This window comes from Magallana gigas, chromosome 10, assembly GCF_963853765.1.
Source record: "Magallana gigas chromosome 10, xbMagGiga1.1, whole genome shotgun sequence".
In the NCBI taxonomy this organism is placed as follows: Eukaryota; Metazoa; Mollusca; class Bivalvia; order Ostreida; family Ostreidae; genus Magallana; species Magallana gigas.
The window spans coordinates 30654619-30671525 of NC_088862.1; the positions used below are offsets into that span (position 1 = coordinate 30654619).

At 34.3% G+C, this 16907-nt stretch overlaps 1 protein-coding gene and 1 long non-coding RNA gene across 7 annotated transcripts; one reads left to right on the forward strand and one right to left on the reverse strand.

Annotated features, from left to right (window-relative positions):
* The first annotated feature begins 1781 nt into the window (after nt 1-1781).
* LOC105342989 (kinesin heavy chain) lies at nt 1782-15476 on the forward strand. Of its 6 annotated transcripts, none has more exons than XM_066073145.1 (14): nt 1782-1962; nt 2783-3234; nt 3725-3742; nt 5033-5083; nt 5301-5436; nt 6490-7321; nt 7956-8027; nt 8366-8482; nt 10158-10294; nt 11207-11301; nt 13025-13130; nt 13653-13747; nt 14491-14596; nt 15280-15476. In XM_066073145.1, exons 2-14 carry the CDS (start codon nt 2826-2828, stop codon nt 15452-15454), a joined length of 2349 nt encoding a protein of 782 aa, XP_065929217.1. In that variant the 5' UTR covers nt 1782-1962; nt 2783-2825; the 3' UTR covers nt 15455-15476. The 6 variants fall into 6 exon arrangements, with proteins under 6 accessions (XP_065929217.1, XP_065929219.1, XP_065929220.1 ...); XM_066073146.1 differs by lacking the exon at nt 1782-1962 and adding an exon at nt 2071-2207; XM_066073147.1 differs by lacking the exon at nt 3725-3742 and having other exon boundaries at nt 1783-1962.
* Nucleotides 11853-13033, reverse strand: LOC117692495 (uncharacterized). The gene is made up of 2 exons (XR_010710053.1): nt 12432-13033; nt 11853-12222 (listed from the first exon to the last, which is right to left on the reverse strand). It is a non-coding gene; the product is annotated as an uncharacterized lncRNA (long non-coding RNA).
* Nucleotides 15477-16907: the final 1431 nt, after the last annotated feature.

Consider the following 16907-nt stretch of genomic DNA (forward strand, 5'->3'; position numbering starts at 1 on the left):
CGTGGGAAATAATATATTCATTATACAAATTAGTGAAATACTGCGTATTGTAGTCCAGCTTAACATTTTTTTCGTTTTTTCAGTACACTGTCGGGTAATGATATCTATGTTCTTATTCACCAGTTCAACCGAACATAAATTATTTATAAAATAAAACGCAAACACATGCTTTATAAGATGAGCTCGCAAGTGCGAATGCATCAGACTTTAATAATGTATATACAAGTATATAGTACAATGTACATGGCTCTCAAGTCACTTTACTCTCATGTAGAAGCATTTTCATTCTACAGTGAGGTCGCCTTTAACGAATCACTAAGTAAATTCGCGTTGATAGTATGTAACCAAGCCCGAGTAAAATTCATAATACAACATTGTTTTAAAATTATCGCTGTATTTTGATGAACGATGTTTTCTCCTTTAGCGGATCATTTTCTCCATTACCGAATCACGTGATATACAGCTGATTATTTTTTGTTAGGGACAGTGTCAAAATTTTTTTTAAAGTTTTAATATGCTTTAAAGCATGAATAAGAAAAATGGAAAGGCTAATATTTTTTTTTCATTTTGAGTTAAGTGTTCATTCTATTGAAACCGACAATTCGTGAAAAAATAACAATGAATTCAACGGTAAAAAAAATGACTGCATGATTTGTAAACGTTGATCATAGTTTTTAGTCATTGTAAGTCATCAATATATTTAATTTTATGAGATACGTGTATATGAACATCTTTTCATGAAATTACAAAGAAATATACAATGTCATGTAAATGGATCGAGAAAAAAACGAAAAACGACATGTACGAGGTACGAGGGTTTGCCCAAAATTGCATAGACAAGTGACGTTATTCAGTTCATAAAACTCAGAGAATGATGAAGTTTGTGTCGCAACAGATTTGAGTTATTTGCATTGAAATTATGTGTCGACATTGATTGTATCAGGTTGGGTTTTTATAACATATATGTACTACATCATAAATTTTTAATGCGGCGCAACGACACTTAACAAATATGATCGATCCCCGCATCTCGGTGATTCGATATTGGAACCCTGACTACCCAAAACATTATAGCTAATATAATTATTCTCTGATTAAGAAAATGTTTGACGCTTTTAGTGCTTGTAGACAGATAATTTTATTAAGCATCGGTACCAAATATGCTTACATACAATGAGCCGTTCACATCAGAGCTCAACCGAAAAGTGAAAGTAGTCAGCTGCACGCAGGCTTTTTGTCTGCGTCTTCAAAAAGCTTGTTAATGTTTGTTTAGAAATTACGACATAAAACGAGATAAAATTTAATAATTTCATGATAAATTATTAAAACAAGAATAACGCTACATGACAGGATATGTTAATTTAAGTATTGAACCTTTAATAGAAAAATACAGAATTGTTTATCTGAAAGTGATTCGTTAACGGAGACGATTCGTTAAAGGCAACCTCACTGTATTAAAGAAGACAAAATCATGTAAAAACAAAACTGACAAAAATTTAATGTTATGATTTGGGAGGGGTGGATGGGGATAGTCTGTTGCAAAGTGGCATCGAACTTCGAATAATAAAAAAACAAATTCTACTTATACGTGTACAAGTTATGCGTAGCAAGGATTAAATCACCCTATTCACCTGTAAACATCCTTAAACAGCCAATCGATATACATGTATGATCACGCCCACTTAATTCAACACAAACACACGTGTTTTCTGTAACTTTTATAAATATATTTGTCTACACATTTTAGTGAAGATCAACTGTATAACCTAAAGCCTATCCTATGATGCTATGGATTCCAAGTATTTTTAAATCGAAAATGAAACTACTTTTCAAAAAATTCTCTAGCCTGTAACTACGAAATCTGTTGTGAGAGTATATATTTCTTAATGAAACTCACAAATATGAGTTACGAGTTGTTACAAACCTCTAAAGTCTGACGGAAAAATAAGACGTCCAACTTCGGTAAGGTACAGGTACATATAACAACAATGAATATGTATTTTTAAAATATTGTGGTGATTTATTTAATCCTGAGCCCGATGGTAAAATTCACTACAATTCCAAGTATTTAAAATCGAAAATGAAACTACTTTTCAAAACATTCTCTAGTAGGCAGAAAATGATCCGAAAAAAATTAATGTGGACACGTGTGTGTAAATAACTGCATATGGAAAAGTGAATGTGTGGACTAAATAGACAGAATTAAGGTATCTATAAAAAAGGTGTCTCAAAATACATGAGTACGAACAGAAGAAAAATGTTTATCCTAAACCAAAAGCACACGTGTGTTCTTGAAAGGGACATAACCCTGATTTTATTATTCGATTTGCATGCGTTACTAGTATTTCAGTCGTCGCTTCAAATGCGAAAATAAACTCTGTCAAGGGTATGATAATCTATTAACACTATTAACAACTTTTGCTAGCTGTTTGACGCACTTCGGTGGTTAACGTAGAGACAAAAGATGTATGTAATTACTTTGAAAGAGGTTCAGTTGCTAAATGATTAATAAAAGAACGAAATAGTTTTCAGTTTTGGCTTAAAAAGTACGAAAAAAGTTTGAAAAATCCAAACAAAACTTAACCTTCAGAATTAACACATTATCAGTTATCTGCATTCATTTGACACCATACGTTTTGGAAATTATTTTTAAAAATATAAACATCGAACATAACAGGAACCAAGTGCAAACATAAGAATCATTAAATCGCATTGTATTATTACATTACTAATTTAATCCGCTAAACACATCGCTGTTTTAATTTTTCGACTTGTTCTTCAGGAAAAAGGGGTCAAAACCAATAGTGGTTTTTGTTCTGTTCGGTATGATGGCAGAAGAGACGGCATCTAAAGACACCTATTGGTTAAGTGAGACTCAATCTCGTCGAATGAAATCATGGCGGTCCCGAAGATTCAAGCCTTTTGACAGGAAACGCAATATAAGTGAAAATGAGGACAGCCACGACAGAAATACGAAATGTCCACCATCCCCCTCCCTATCAGTTTCAAGTATCAAAGCCGACGCAACATTGAATTTCAACATGGAGGATAATGATACTGAAGATGTAAGATGGTATATTGGAAGAAGACGAAGAAACACTGAGATGAAACATCTTGCATATACAATGAATAGTTCCCCGTGTCGATTTCCTCTATATATGGCAGATATATTTAGTAAAACTAAGGACGGGCAGAGCAGTGCATCTAGGTGTCGGTGTTGTATTTACTTAAAAGGTATGTGACTAATTTTACATTTGATAAGCCAGATACATCAATAAAAAGTATTTGATTTCTAATTGAAAACACTATAAACACTGAAACCCTGTCATACAGTCAAATGAAATGGGACTGAAAGCAGAGATCTGTCATTCAGTTACCTTTCCTGGCCGTTTCATTAACAATTAAAGGGAGAGTTAATTCCTTAGAGAGACGGTGGATCGAGTCATTTGCGTGTTTCCCAAACAGGGATTGAATAACTAATTTTTTTCCTCTTATTTCTATACTATACTATTAATAAATCTGGTTATAAGTAGCCGCGTACCTGAGTTTAATATACTTTCAATTTTCTTTCATCAAAACATATTCCTGTTTGAAAGTCTCTCCAAGTTTTATCTTCTTCTTTTAAAGAACACGATCGTGAGATCTGCAAATACTTTGTATTTACGTCTATTTCGCCTTTTGATGTATGATTATTAAAAGTTTTATTGAATCTGATTAAGACCAGGTTTCGAGGCCAACAACGGTAAGTTTTTTTTTTCAGAAAGTTTTTCCCACCAAACGTTCAACAAAATAAACAGGTCATAAACATGAGAACTCACTGAAAACATACTCAAGGGTCACATATGAAGACAAACAAAGAGAATGTCTTCTCTCTTCATTGAGAAATCATGTGCAGAGATACCTGTTAAAAGCCCTAGTGCCTCTACCATAAATGCTGACGAAGATGTTGATCTTCGCAACATCATTGGTAACATCAATAGCAGTGAATAAAGTGTCTAGGAAGTTAGAACCATTTTAACAACAGCTTGGACTTTGGGTAGTTGTGCTAAACTGTGACGTTGGTCTGTCTATTTTATTCCTGGCCACTCAGCCATGACGTTTTGAAATCAACAAGAGTTGTCTGGCTTTTGAGGAAAGACTATGCAATCGGTGCATATTTCGCTAGAAACCGCGTCATTTTAAACTTGTTTTGACGCAAGAAATAGAAAGCTACGCCCTAATGAAAGTCCAAGTTCTTGTTAAAATGGTTCTAACGTCTCAAGTTCAATCTGGACAACGTTTATCACACCTTGTCTCTTCCTTCTGTCGCCATTATGCAGCCTCTTCTTCCACTGCCTAATCTTTATCATTGCTCCTATCTCACCATCAACCACAGCATTACTTACAACAATTAACTGATCGAAATTTCATGCAGAATGGAAGGGTACATTTAGAACAGTGTTGAACTTTGTTTTACTCTTTATTCCAAAACATTCATATTTGAAACTTGCTGAAGCTATTGCTTGGTGATGTGTTTAATCCTTCTTATATTTAACAATTTAGAATGTTTTGTGCAATATTGAGTTCTACATGTTAATGTTGACTGTTATATTTTTAGTTAACATATGTTTAACATAATTATCGTAAATCTGTGATACTTTACATCCGTTTCATGTTAACTTATAGAATGCTACTGACAATATGTTAAATGTTGAAATTCATTATTTGTTTTCTACATATATTAGAAGATGTGAATGTGTAACATTTCCTGACTAATTATTTCATAACATAAAAGTTTTTCCAATCAGTTAGAGTAATTATATAACTATTATGGACTTCATTGTTGGTCGATATGTGGTTATATGGACCAATGTAAAGTGATATCGACCGAAGACACAGAAAATGATATCGACCGAAGATATCACTTGACATGGGTCCATATAACCACATATCGACCTACCATGAAATCCATTATGTATTGTATAATATATCTTATAAATAAAGATTTTTTTAAAATATACTTTTAAAACAATTACTCTAGTTATTCGTTTAGAAAAAAAAGAGCCTGAGGTTGAAGTGATTGATCTGGTGGGAGTACAAACAGGTAAAATCATTGACCCCCAATTTTTTTTTAAATTCTACATAGTGTTAAAAACAACTGACCAAACCAATTTTATTCAAATTTCAAGGGTAATAGCTATACAGTATTTAGATGCAGAGTTCAATTACAAAACCCTATTGACGTATTTTTAAATTAATTTGCGGATATTAAAGCCATATGAAATTTGAAATATTTTTATTTTATTTTTAATATTTGTTAGACTCAATCAAGCCAGAAGATAAATATATCAGGAGACCTAGAGGGGTCCAAGAAAATGAAGATAACTTAATTCATAGATATATGTACGAGGACTCTAAAACCATGACTAGAAAAAAAGAAGAACTCAAGGATTTAAGGTACTGTGGTGTCATCAATGTTGGTTGAATATATGTACCGATTTTCGTGGATTTCATTGTTAAGTTGATCCTTGAAATTAAGGTATCTCACTACACCTACACTTATACTTTTTAGGACACTACGTCACAAGATGGCGATTGAAATGTTTTGTTAACTGTTTATATCGTTCGATTGGGTTGTATAACGTCGTAGCTCAGTGGTTAAAGTATTGGGCTTCTGAACCGCAGATCATGAGCTCGAATCCGCGTGGAACTTTTGTTCATGTTAACTGAGGCAATTTTTGAAAATGTAATTTTTCATCCAAAATTGCACATTTTTTTTGCCTACTAGACTTAAATACTCCTTATCCACTATGATATCTATCATAGTCAAGTAATTTTCTGCTGATTTAAGAAAATATTTTACGGTGTAGTGAACCACCTTAAATGTGCATTGAAGTGCAAGTCTATTATAATTGTGTATTGATAGGGTCATTGGCCTCGAATTTACGTATCCTTGAAACGGTGATTTTCACTTTATCAATGAACATTGACACCCTTGAATAAAATTGAAGGATTAAAGGTATCTGATGAAATTGGAAAATTTAAATTTGAATTTGGTTGATTTTAAAGATATTACGTTTAACAAAATAAGCATTTTATTTAATTAATTAAAAAATTTACCAGTAATAGTCGTACAATTTTAATTTTCAATCAATAAGCAATTTCTAAGTAAGTTATTTCGATAGTAAAATCATCAGCCTCTCGTAAAAAACTTGTCTTTATATTTATTTCATATGCTTTTATGGAAATGTTAATATTTCTAAATTGGCATAATCATATGGGTGGTTATATGACTGGTAAAAGGGAATTAGGAATTACAAATCCTCAGCACCCGTGTTGAATTTTTCAAATCAATAAATGTATGAATTAGAAGCAATTCACCTCAGTTATATATTTTTTAAAAGGACTGCCAGCTAATAAGTGTTCAAAATGTATTTTAATAAATGTCTTTTGATGCTAGTGTTCGATAAAAAGCGCGGTTAAATATTTGATCATTCATATATTTTACAGAACAAACCAAGGGTTAAGGTTTGCCCTAAAGAAACTACAGGCTGCTTATGACGAAATGAAGACCGAGGAGACAGACAAATCAAAGAAATTGAAGAAACTACATACTGATTATGAAAATCTAAAGACTGAGGAGACAGAAAAATCAAAGACATTAAAGAAACTACAAACTGGTTATGACGAACTAAAGACTGAAGAGACAGAGAAATTAAAGAAACTACAGGCTGATTTTGACAAACTAAAGACCGAAGAAACAGAAAAATCAAATAAATTAAAGAAACTACATACTGATTATGAAAAACTAAAGACTGAGGAGACAGAAAAATCAAAGACATTAAAGAAACTACAAACTGGTTATGACGAACTAAAGACTGAAGAGACAGAGAAATTAAAGAAACTACAGGCTGATTTTGACAAACTTAAGACCGAGGAGATAGAAAAATCAAATAAATTAAAGAAACTACATACTGATTATGAAAATCTAAAGACTGAGGAGACAGAAAAATCAAAGACATTAAAGAAACTACAAACTGGTTATGACGAACTAAAGACTGAAGAGACGAAGAAATTAAAGAAACTACAGGCTGATTTTGACGAGCTAAAGACCGAGGAGACAGAAAAATCAAAGAATTTAAAGAAACTACAAACTGATTATGACAAACTAAAGACTGAAGAGACAGAAAAATTAAAGAAACTACAGGCTGATTTTGACAAACTAAAGACCGAGGAAACAGAAATATCAAAGAATCTACAGCCAGTACAGGAGCCGTCCCTGCAGATAAATTACGGCGAGCAATTAGCTAAACAGGATCTAAAGGGGCTAGAGGGAAATGTGGTAATTAACTACATACATATAATACAGACAATGTGTGTGTGTGTGTGTGTGTGTATGTGTGTGTGTGTGTGTGTGTGTGCATTGAATGCCTATTTTGGGATTTTGTCGATCCAGAGTGGTGAAAACAAAGAAGATGGGGGAATAAGATGGCGCAAATGCCGATTCGATTTAGTAGTGAATACAATTTTGAATTTATTTTTTTTCCCAATTGAATCTATTCAAATATATTATAATACAAGTTTGCAAAAGCACAAATTCTAACTATTAATATATTTAACAAAAGATAAGAAAAGAAATATTGCCAGAAATGTTTGCGGTATCGAACCCATATCATAAAAACCCAAGGTATATAAGGTTAGCTTATGTCAGGGACTCTATCCACTGAGCCATTTCAGACACAACAAAGCTGGCAGTTTAAATACCGGTATTATGTTACTTTGACATAAAATAAGTACATAGCAGTAAATGTATATAGAGCAGGCCAAACATTATCTAAAGTGGCTAGAGGAGACAGTGGTTAGTACCTGTACAATACAAACGTTATAAATAAAATAAGGTAAGCTGTAACTGTGTTTGGAGTAGGCAAAACAATATTAAGAGTAATTCATTCTTATATTCATTTTATCATTCTCAGGCCAAAGAGCTGCAGACCCTTCACAGCTTAAGGAATCTGTTTGTAGAAGACTTACAGAACCGTGTTAGAAAGGTGAGCTGATGTCAAGAATTTAATGGTAACTGGCTTACATCTGAATTTTAACTTAGGTCCAAAAATCTGCACTTTTAAGACTTTAACAAATACATTTCAATCGTTATTGTCTTTTTAAAAAATATATTTGTAACATGTTTAAATGTTTTTGAGCATTTTAAATTTCTTCAAGCTTTTCTACAGTCAGTCAAAAATTATTTGTTTTAATATTTACAACTGACACCAAATGAAATGATTCGTTTTGTTTGTTTACAACAGTCAGCCAATAAGATGATCTGTTTTAATTTGTTTACAACAGTCAGCCAATAAGATGATTTGTTTTAATTTGTTTACAACAGTCAGCCAATAAGAAAGAGGATGAGGATGATGATGACACAGGAGGAAGCATTGCACAGAAACAGAAGATATCATTCCTAGAGAGCAACCTGGAACAGCTGACCAAAGTCCACAAACAGGTGAGTTAATTATTCTAAATTTATACACAAGTAACTCCTTGTACAATTAATTAATGCTAAATAAAAAACAACACTAGTAAATACCCAGGAACAAGCAACACCGATATTTCGGTATTAAATGTAAATTGTATCACAGTACAATAACGCTTTGCAAGATTTCGAGGATAGTGACACTCTTGAATAGCTTTATACAATACCTGTCACATGGTATTTGCATGGTATTTGCACGATTCTATAGCTATATATATAAAGTTAGAGTCATTTCAGTAGAGCCAGTCGTTGTCTTCGACCACTGTTGTAAAAATGATTTGGAAATTGGTTAGGGAATTTTGAAGAAATTAGAGCTCCGTTTATGAATTGGAGGAAGTTTATGGGTCTAATAAGGTATTTTATGAGACAATTCGTGAAAAAAGATATTAATGACTCGCACAGAGTCCGACGAAGATGTAGCAAAATATGGGTGACCTGTTACTGCAACAGGCAAGTCAAATGTTTCAAAGGTCATGAAAATAATTGAAAGTGATGACAGATACACAATTCGTGATACTTCTAAAGCTTTGGCATATTACTATCGCGGGTACATGCCAATTTGAAGCGTATTCTGAAAGTATGAAAGGCCAAATTCAATCAAAGACAATTTGCAAATATTGTTAGTGGTGATGAAACATGAGTTCACTTAATATTCGAACAAGTAAGAGAAATTAGAAACAATACATGGCCAACTTAACAAGGTAGAAGTCTTGTAGTTGCAAAGAAACAAACATAAATTCTGCTGTCGAAGGGAGTATTGATACAAGTCGATTACTGAGATGTTATACAAAAAAGCTCAATACCTACTACTAGTATATAATTATAAACGACATGTTACGTCGGCGTGTTTGTTTACTTTATGATAATGCTCCATCACATGCATCTGAGCTTGTGAAGCAATTTTTGAAATAGCAGAAGTTTATTGTCTTGCCACCCCCCCCCCCCCCTTTACTCTCCAGATCAAGCCTATGCGACTTTTTCCTTTTTCCAAAACTTACAAAGTTCTCATTTGGTCGTCGTTACAAGTCCCGAGAAGCCCTCAGCTCAGCCTTCAGTCAGATGTCTCCGAGTTCTACCGAAATCAGCGTACCATTACGCAATTCCCAAATGAATTCAGAGATTGAAATTACGTATTTAATACCACGGAGATTACTTTGAAAGATTTCACTATTTGAGATATATCGTACAATACACGTTTTATATCAAACAACCCTCGAACAAATTTAAATAAAATCTAGACCTTATTTGATGGTGAAAAGATCACAGGATTGTTCGCAATTTGCAAGAAAAAAAACCAAGAGGTTCATATGTCTTTACGGTTACTTGAGTATCATAGCACAAACTCATTGAATGTCATATATGCACTTCATCAAGCTTCATACTAGAGTCTTCACGTAGCCCAGAGAGCCAAAAAAACCACATAAATTATGGGTATATCTCCCCCTCCCCCACCTGAGATCTTGCCACAATCACTTTTGGACTGAAAGCTACGAATTTAATATAATAATAAATGTGCAAAAACTGAATATTGAAAAGGTAAAAAACTCAGATGATAAATCAGATGAACTAAAAAAACGAAAAGAAACACAACGCATCACTTGTATGTGATGAAGCAATGAAACATTTTTTTTTCATTCTGAATCAGCTTGTGTGGGATAACACAGACCTGCAGTATGAACTTTTTAAGAAGGAGGGCAGACTGCGAGCCACAATGGAGAGAACGAAATCCCTGGAGACCGCGCTAAAGGAGGCCAAGGAGGGTGCCATGAGAGACAGGGAGCGGTAAGGAATTGTGGTTAATAGGGTGAATGAAACAGCGCTGTGGGTAAAAGGAGAGAGCCGCGAGAGGATAAGAGGTACATGTAGGGAATCGAGGGTAATAGGGAAAATAAAACAGCATTGTTGGTACAAAAGGACTGAGCCTTGATGAGAGACAGAAAAAGGTAAGAAATTGTGGGTAATAGGGAGAATGAAACAGTATTGTGAGAAAAAGGATTGAGCCGTGAGAGACAGAAAAAGGTAAGGAATTGTGGGTAATAGGGAGAATGAAACAGTATTGTGAGAAAAAGGATTGAGCCGTGAGAGACAGAAAAAGGTAAGGAATTGTGGGTAATAGGGAGAATGAAACAGTATTGTGAGAAAAAGGATTGAGCCGTGAGAGACAGAAAAAGGTAAGGAATTGTGGGTAATAGGGAGAATGAAACAGTATTGTGGATAAAAATAAATTGTTGGGAGAGCCGTGAGAGGTACATGTAGGAAATCGTGGGTAATAGGGAAAATAAAACAGCATTGTTGGTAAAAGGATTGAGCCTTGATGAGACAAAGAAAGAGGAAAGGAATTGGGGGTTATCGGGGAAATAAAACAGTATTGTGAGAAAAGGGATTGAGCCGCGAGATTCAGAAAAAGGTAAGGAATTGTGGGTAATAGGGAAAATTAAACAGCATTGTGGTTGAAAGGAGGGTGCAATGAGAGACAGGAAGAGGTAGGGAACTGTGGATATTAGCCTGAATAACACAGTGGTAGTGTTTTCAATATTCTTCCTTTCATCTAACAGTTGGTAACAGGGCACCCATCTAGAGACTTTGGGTTGTAAGAATTACGGTATGAACATAATTGTATTCCAACAGACAAGAATTGCTGATAGAGAAAAGAAACGTTTAATAATTCATGTTATTTTCTTTTAAACATGACAGATACCAACATGAGGTGGACAGAATAAAGGAAGCAATCAGACAAAAGAATCTCGCCAGGCGGGGCCATGCCGCTCATGCACTGTCGGCACCGATTGGTAACACACACACACAAGCGCGCGCTTTTTTTCTTTCTTTTTCTCTCACTTTGGAATATCGGCTAGAGTGCTATTGTTATCTTGAAGATCATATATATATATATATATATATATATATATATATATATATATATATATATATATATATTTTTGTTTTCCCTCAGACTGAAATGTCAGATTTTCATTGGATTAAACATGGCACGTGATTGCCTCATATATCTCTATGTAGGTTCTGTGAGGATTAATATTAGGCAATATGGCCGTCATTGGCCGCCGCCTCACCTACTCATCTCGATATTTCATATTATTTAACACAGAAATCGTGTTCAGTAAGTCATTAAAATATTTAGAGTAGTGGCCCTTTGGAATTATTTTTAAATTAGAGTAGTTGCCCTTTTGAATATTGACGTCACATTGTTGTGTCTGGAGCAGAACAAAATGGCAGCGTCTAAATTTGCTCAAATCTCTGCAGAGGTTTAAAATTGAATAGCAACAAAACATTGTAAGTAATGTAACCGTTCTTGGACGAATAAAACAAAACACCAAGACGATTGTAGGGTTCTATATTATATATTCTGAGCGTTACGTCGCATTAATCGTTTCACCCTAAAACAATACATAAAACATATAAGCACACCACTATAACAACACAAACATTATAGACATCACAAACATGTATAACATACATTTACTTATAGGTCAATTATATCGCTTTACATTTAATCGCAATACACGATAAATCTGAATTTTATGTTAAATAATATTTCCAACTCTTAGAAACATCACTCTAATATATAGATTATATGAAAACTATTTACAATAATGAATTTCAACAGATAGTTACCAATTTATGGAACTAGGTGCACGACACTGCATATACGTAGTATCAATCAGCGGATCAGGCTCATTATATGACTTGACCTATTTATAATTTATACAATATATATAAGATCTTGTCTACTATGCAATTAAATATATAAGACATATACTGCTCACTGATATTTACATTGCACTGTATTCAAAACGTTCACTCTACACACTCATACTTATATATTAACTTTATTTATTTATTTTAATCTAGTTTAGAATTGTATTCATTTAAAGAATTATGTTTTAAAAGAATAACTTACAGGTCTGAGTCTGTATGCTTTGTCTCAGTCTGAAACACACCTGTCTGGCTAGAAGTCTTGGTTGCAATTAAAGAATTACAGAACCAGAATACAAAAGAATATCTCCCGCCAAACTCTATCAGTAGTGACCAATACTGACCAATCACAAACCGTAAATATAAAAATACCTATCTTCAAATGGAATAATCCAAACCACTGAAATAAATAACCTCAACGGACTATACCATTATTTATAATAGGGGTGTTTAAGTTTACACACACTTGTTAGTATTAGTGCAGCGCAAAGAGTGAAAGATGGAAAAAAATGAATGAATACCGGTAACTAATACTAAAAATAAAACTAAGTCAAACTATCACAGTAATATGGGTGAAGCAAAGATTTTTAAAGCGTATTTGAAAGGTGGTATTGATAATTTTGAAGAGTTTAAATGAGTTTAATTGGACAAGAAGAAAGGCATCTTGTACATGGCTTTGCGTAGATCACCGCTATTTGTGAATGAATATGTCGCTTGATAGTCCTCGGGAAAACAAAACACTAATAAGGTTAGTTACTGACTCACTACGGAAATATATTGGGTTGATCAATCTCATAGATGGCGAGGCGATGGAGGACAGACTGCGAGCCACAATGGAGAGAACGAAATCCCTGGAGACCGCGCTAAAGGAGGCCAAGGAGGGTGCCATGAGAGACAGGGAGCGGTAAGGAATTGTGGTTAATAGGGTGAATGAAACAGTGCTGTGGGTAAAAGGAGAGAGCCGTGAGAGGATAAGAGGTACATGTAGGGAATCGTGGGTAATAGGGAAAATAAAACAGCATTGTTGGTAAAAGGATTGAGCCTTGATGAGACAAAGAAAGAGGTAAGGTATTGTGGGTTATCGGGGAAATAAAACAGTATTGTGAGAAAAAGGATTGAGCCGTGAGAGACAGAAAAAGGTAAGGAATTGTGGGTAATAGGGAAAATTAAATAGCATTGTGGTTGAAAGGAGGGTGCAATGAGAGACAGGAAGAGGTAGGGAACTGTGGATATTAGCCTGGATAACCCAGTGGTAGTGTTTTCAATATTCTTCCTTTCATCTAACAGTTGGTAACAGGGCACCCATCTAGAGACTTTGGGTTGTAAGAATTACGGTATGAACATAATTGTATTCCAACAGACAAGAATTGCTGATAGAGAAAAGAAACGTTTAATAATTCATGTTATTTTCTTTTAAACATGACAGATACCAACATGAGGTGGACAGAATAAAGGAAGCAGTCAGACAAAAGAATCTCGCCAGACGGGGCCATGCCGCTCATGCACTGTTGGCACCGATTGGTAACACACACACACAAGCGCGCGCTTTCTTTCTTTCTCTCTCTCTCACTTTGGAATATCGGCTAGAGTGCTATTGTTATCTTGAAGATCACACATATATATATATATATATATATATATATATATATATATATATATATATATATATATATTTGTTTTCCCTCAGACTGAAATGTCAGATTTTCATTGGATTAAACATGGCACGTGATTGCCTCATATATCTCTATGTAGGTTCTGTGAGGATTAATATTAGGCAATATGGCCGTCATTGGCCGCCGCCTCACCTACTCATCTCGATATTTCATATTATTTAACACAGAAATCGTGTTCAGTAAGTCATTAAAATATTTAGAGTAGTGGCCCTTTGGAATTATTTTTAAATTAGAGTAGTTGCCCTTTTGAATATTGACGTCACATTGTTGTGTCTGGAGCAGAACAAAATGGCAGCGTCTAAATTTGCTCAAATCTCTGCAGAGGTTTAAAATTGAATAGCAACAAAACATTGTAAGTAATATGGGTGAAGCAAAGATTTTTTAAGCGTATTTGAAAGGTGGTATTGATAATTTTGAAGAGTTTAAATGAGTTTAATTGGACAAGAAGAAAGGCATCTTGTACATGGCTTTGCGTAGATCACCGCTATTTGTGAATGAATATGTCGCTTGATAGTCCTCGGGAAAACAAAACACTAATAAGGTTAGTTACTGACTCACTACGGAAATATATTGGGTTGATCAATCTCATAGATGGCGAGGCGATGGAGGACAGACTGCGAGCCACAATGGAGAGAACGAAATCCCTGGAGATCGCGCTAAAGGAGGCCAAGGAGGGTGCCATGAGAGACAGGGAGCGGTAAGGAATTGTGGTTAATAGGGTGAATGAAACAGCGCTGTGGGTAAAAGGAGAGAGCCGTGAGAGGATAAGAGGTACATGTAGGGAATCGTGGGTAATAGGGAAAATAAAACAGCATTGTTGGTACAAAAGGATTGAGTCTTGATGAGAGCCAGAAAGAGGTAAGAAATTGTGGGTAATAGGGAAAATAAAACAGTATTGTGAGAAAAAGGATTGAGCCGTGAGAGACAGAAAAAGGTAAGGAATTGTGGGTAATAGGGAGACTGAAACAGTATTGTTGGTAAAAGGATTGAACCTTGATGAGAGAAAGAAAGAGGTAAGGTATTGTGGGTTATCGGGGAAATAAAACAGTATTGTGAGAAAAAGGATTGAGCCGTGAGAGACAGAAAAAGGTAAGGAATTGTGGGTAATAGGGAAATTTAAACGGCATTGTGGTTGAAAGGAGGGCGCCATGAGAGACAGGAAGAGGTAGGGAACTGTGGATATTAGCCTGGATAACACAGTGGTAGTGTTTTCAATATTCTTCCTTTCATCTAACAGTTGTAACAGGGCACCCATCTAGAGACTTTGGGTTGTAAGAATTACGGTATGAACATAATATTATTGTATTCCAACAGACAAGAATTGCTGATAGAGAAAAGAAACGTTTAATAATTCATGTTATTTTCTTTTAAACATGACAGATACCAACATGAGGTGGACAGAATAAAGGAAGCAGTCAGACAAAAGAATCTCGCCAGGCGGGGCCATGCCGCTCATGCACTGTTGGCACCGATTGGTAACACACACACACACACACACACACAAGCGCGCGCTTTCTTTCTCTCTCTCTCTCTCTCACTTTGGAATATCGGCTAGAGTGCTATTGTTATCTTGAAGATCACACACACACATATATATATATATATATATATATATATATATATATATATATATATATATATATATATATATATATATAATCGACTTGGAATATTTAAACAATAAAATGTTTGTTTTTTGTGATTCATGCTGGTATTTTTTTAAGTAGTTAGCAATGAAGAAAAAACCGTGATAACGGGTTATATAATTTTTTTCTGCTGTGATCGCTACTCTCATAGCCTAGATGAATCACTAAAAAAGCATTTCATTGTTTATATTTACATGTACCTTTTTTTAGCTCACCTGAGCTGAAAGCTCAAGTGAGCTATTCTGATCACATTTTGTCCGTCGTCCGTCTGTCCGTCCGTCTGTCCGTCTGTAAACTTTTTACATTTTGAACTTCTTCTCTAAAACCGCTTATCCAATTTCAACCAAATTTGGCACAAAGCATCTTTATGGGAGGGCGAATATTAATTGCAGAAATAAAAGTCCGATCTGTTTTCAAAGCGGAGAAAACCTTGAAATTGTAGAAAAAGGGGTTGCATTTTTAAAAATCTTCTTCTCAAGAACTACCGAGGCAAATTCAACGTATTTTAGGATATATTATCCTTATGGGAAGGAAAATATTAATTGCAAAAATTAATGAACAGTGCGACATTTAAGTCCGGACATGACAAAGTCCGGGCTTTTAGCTACCATTTCCATTGGACATAGCTTACTTTTGTTTATATATCTTGGTGGGACATTTTCCTTTGATCCTATCATGTCAGCATGAATGTACACATTGCTCTAGTTTTCTTGTAATTGTCTCTCAAATATCAAAATCCCATGGGATTTTGGTGGGATTTTTCATCCCATCTCAAACCCCACTAAAATCCCATGGGAGAAAAAAATCTTTGTGGGATATAAACTCCCGTGGGATTTTTTCTCCCATCATTGGTGTTTATAGGATAAATAATCCTCTAAAAGGCTTTTATAGGATTTAAAATCCTATGAATCACCATGTTGGGATATTTTATCCCAGAGGATAAAAAGTCCTCTAAATATATCATCTTGATTGATTGTATATTGGGGTTAACTAAACACTTATGATTCAATTGTCTGATCATATAGTCTAGTAAAAGCAATATTCAAACAACCAATGTATTAATTTATTAGATAATGTCATTATATCCATCTAATGAATTACACGTGCTAAATTATATGTATACCATCAATAACATATTCTTCTTGAAATGACTTAATAGAGCTTATAACAATAAGATCTAACAAATTCTGAGAAAATAAATACCAAGAATTACCAATTCTATTGAATATTAATAAAAGTATTTCTGTTTATGTAAACCCACAAACTCTTATGATTCAATTGTCTGATCATATAGTCTAGTAAAAGCAATACTAGTATTCAAAAAACCAATGTATTAATTTATTAGATAATGTCATTATATCC

Bases quoted from the DNA above. Each gene is read 5' to 3' on its own strand.
- LOC105342989 (XM_066073145.1), top strand. From the start codon at position 2,826: ATGATGGCAGAAGAGACGGCATCTAAAGACACCTATTGGTTAAGTGAG. The intron at 10,295-11,206 runs GTAAGGAATTGT...TAAACATGACAG, and splicing joins GCCATGAGAGACAGGGAGCG to ATACCAACATGAGGTGGACA. The intron at 11,302-13,024 runs GTAACACACACA...TCAATCTCATAG, and splicing joins TGCACTGTCGGCACCGATTG to ATGGCGAGGCGATGGAGGAC.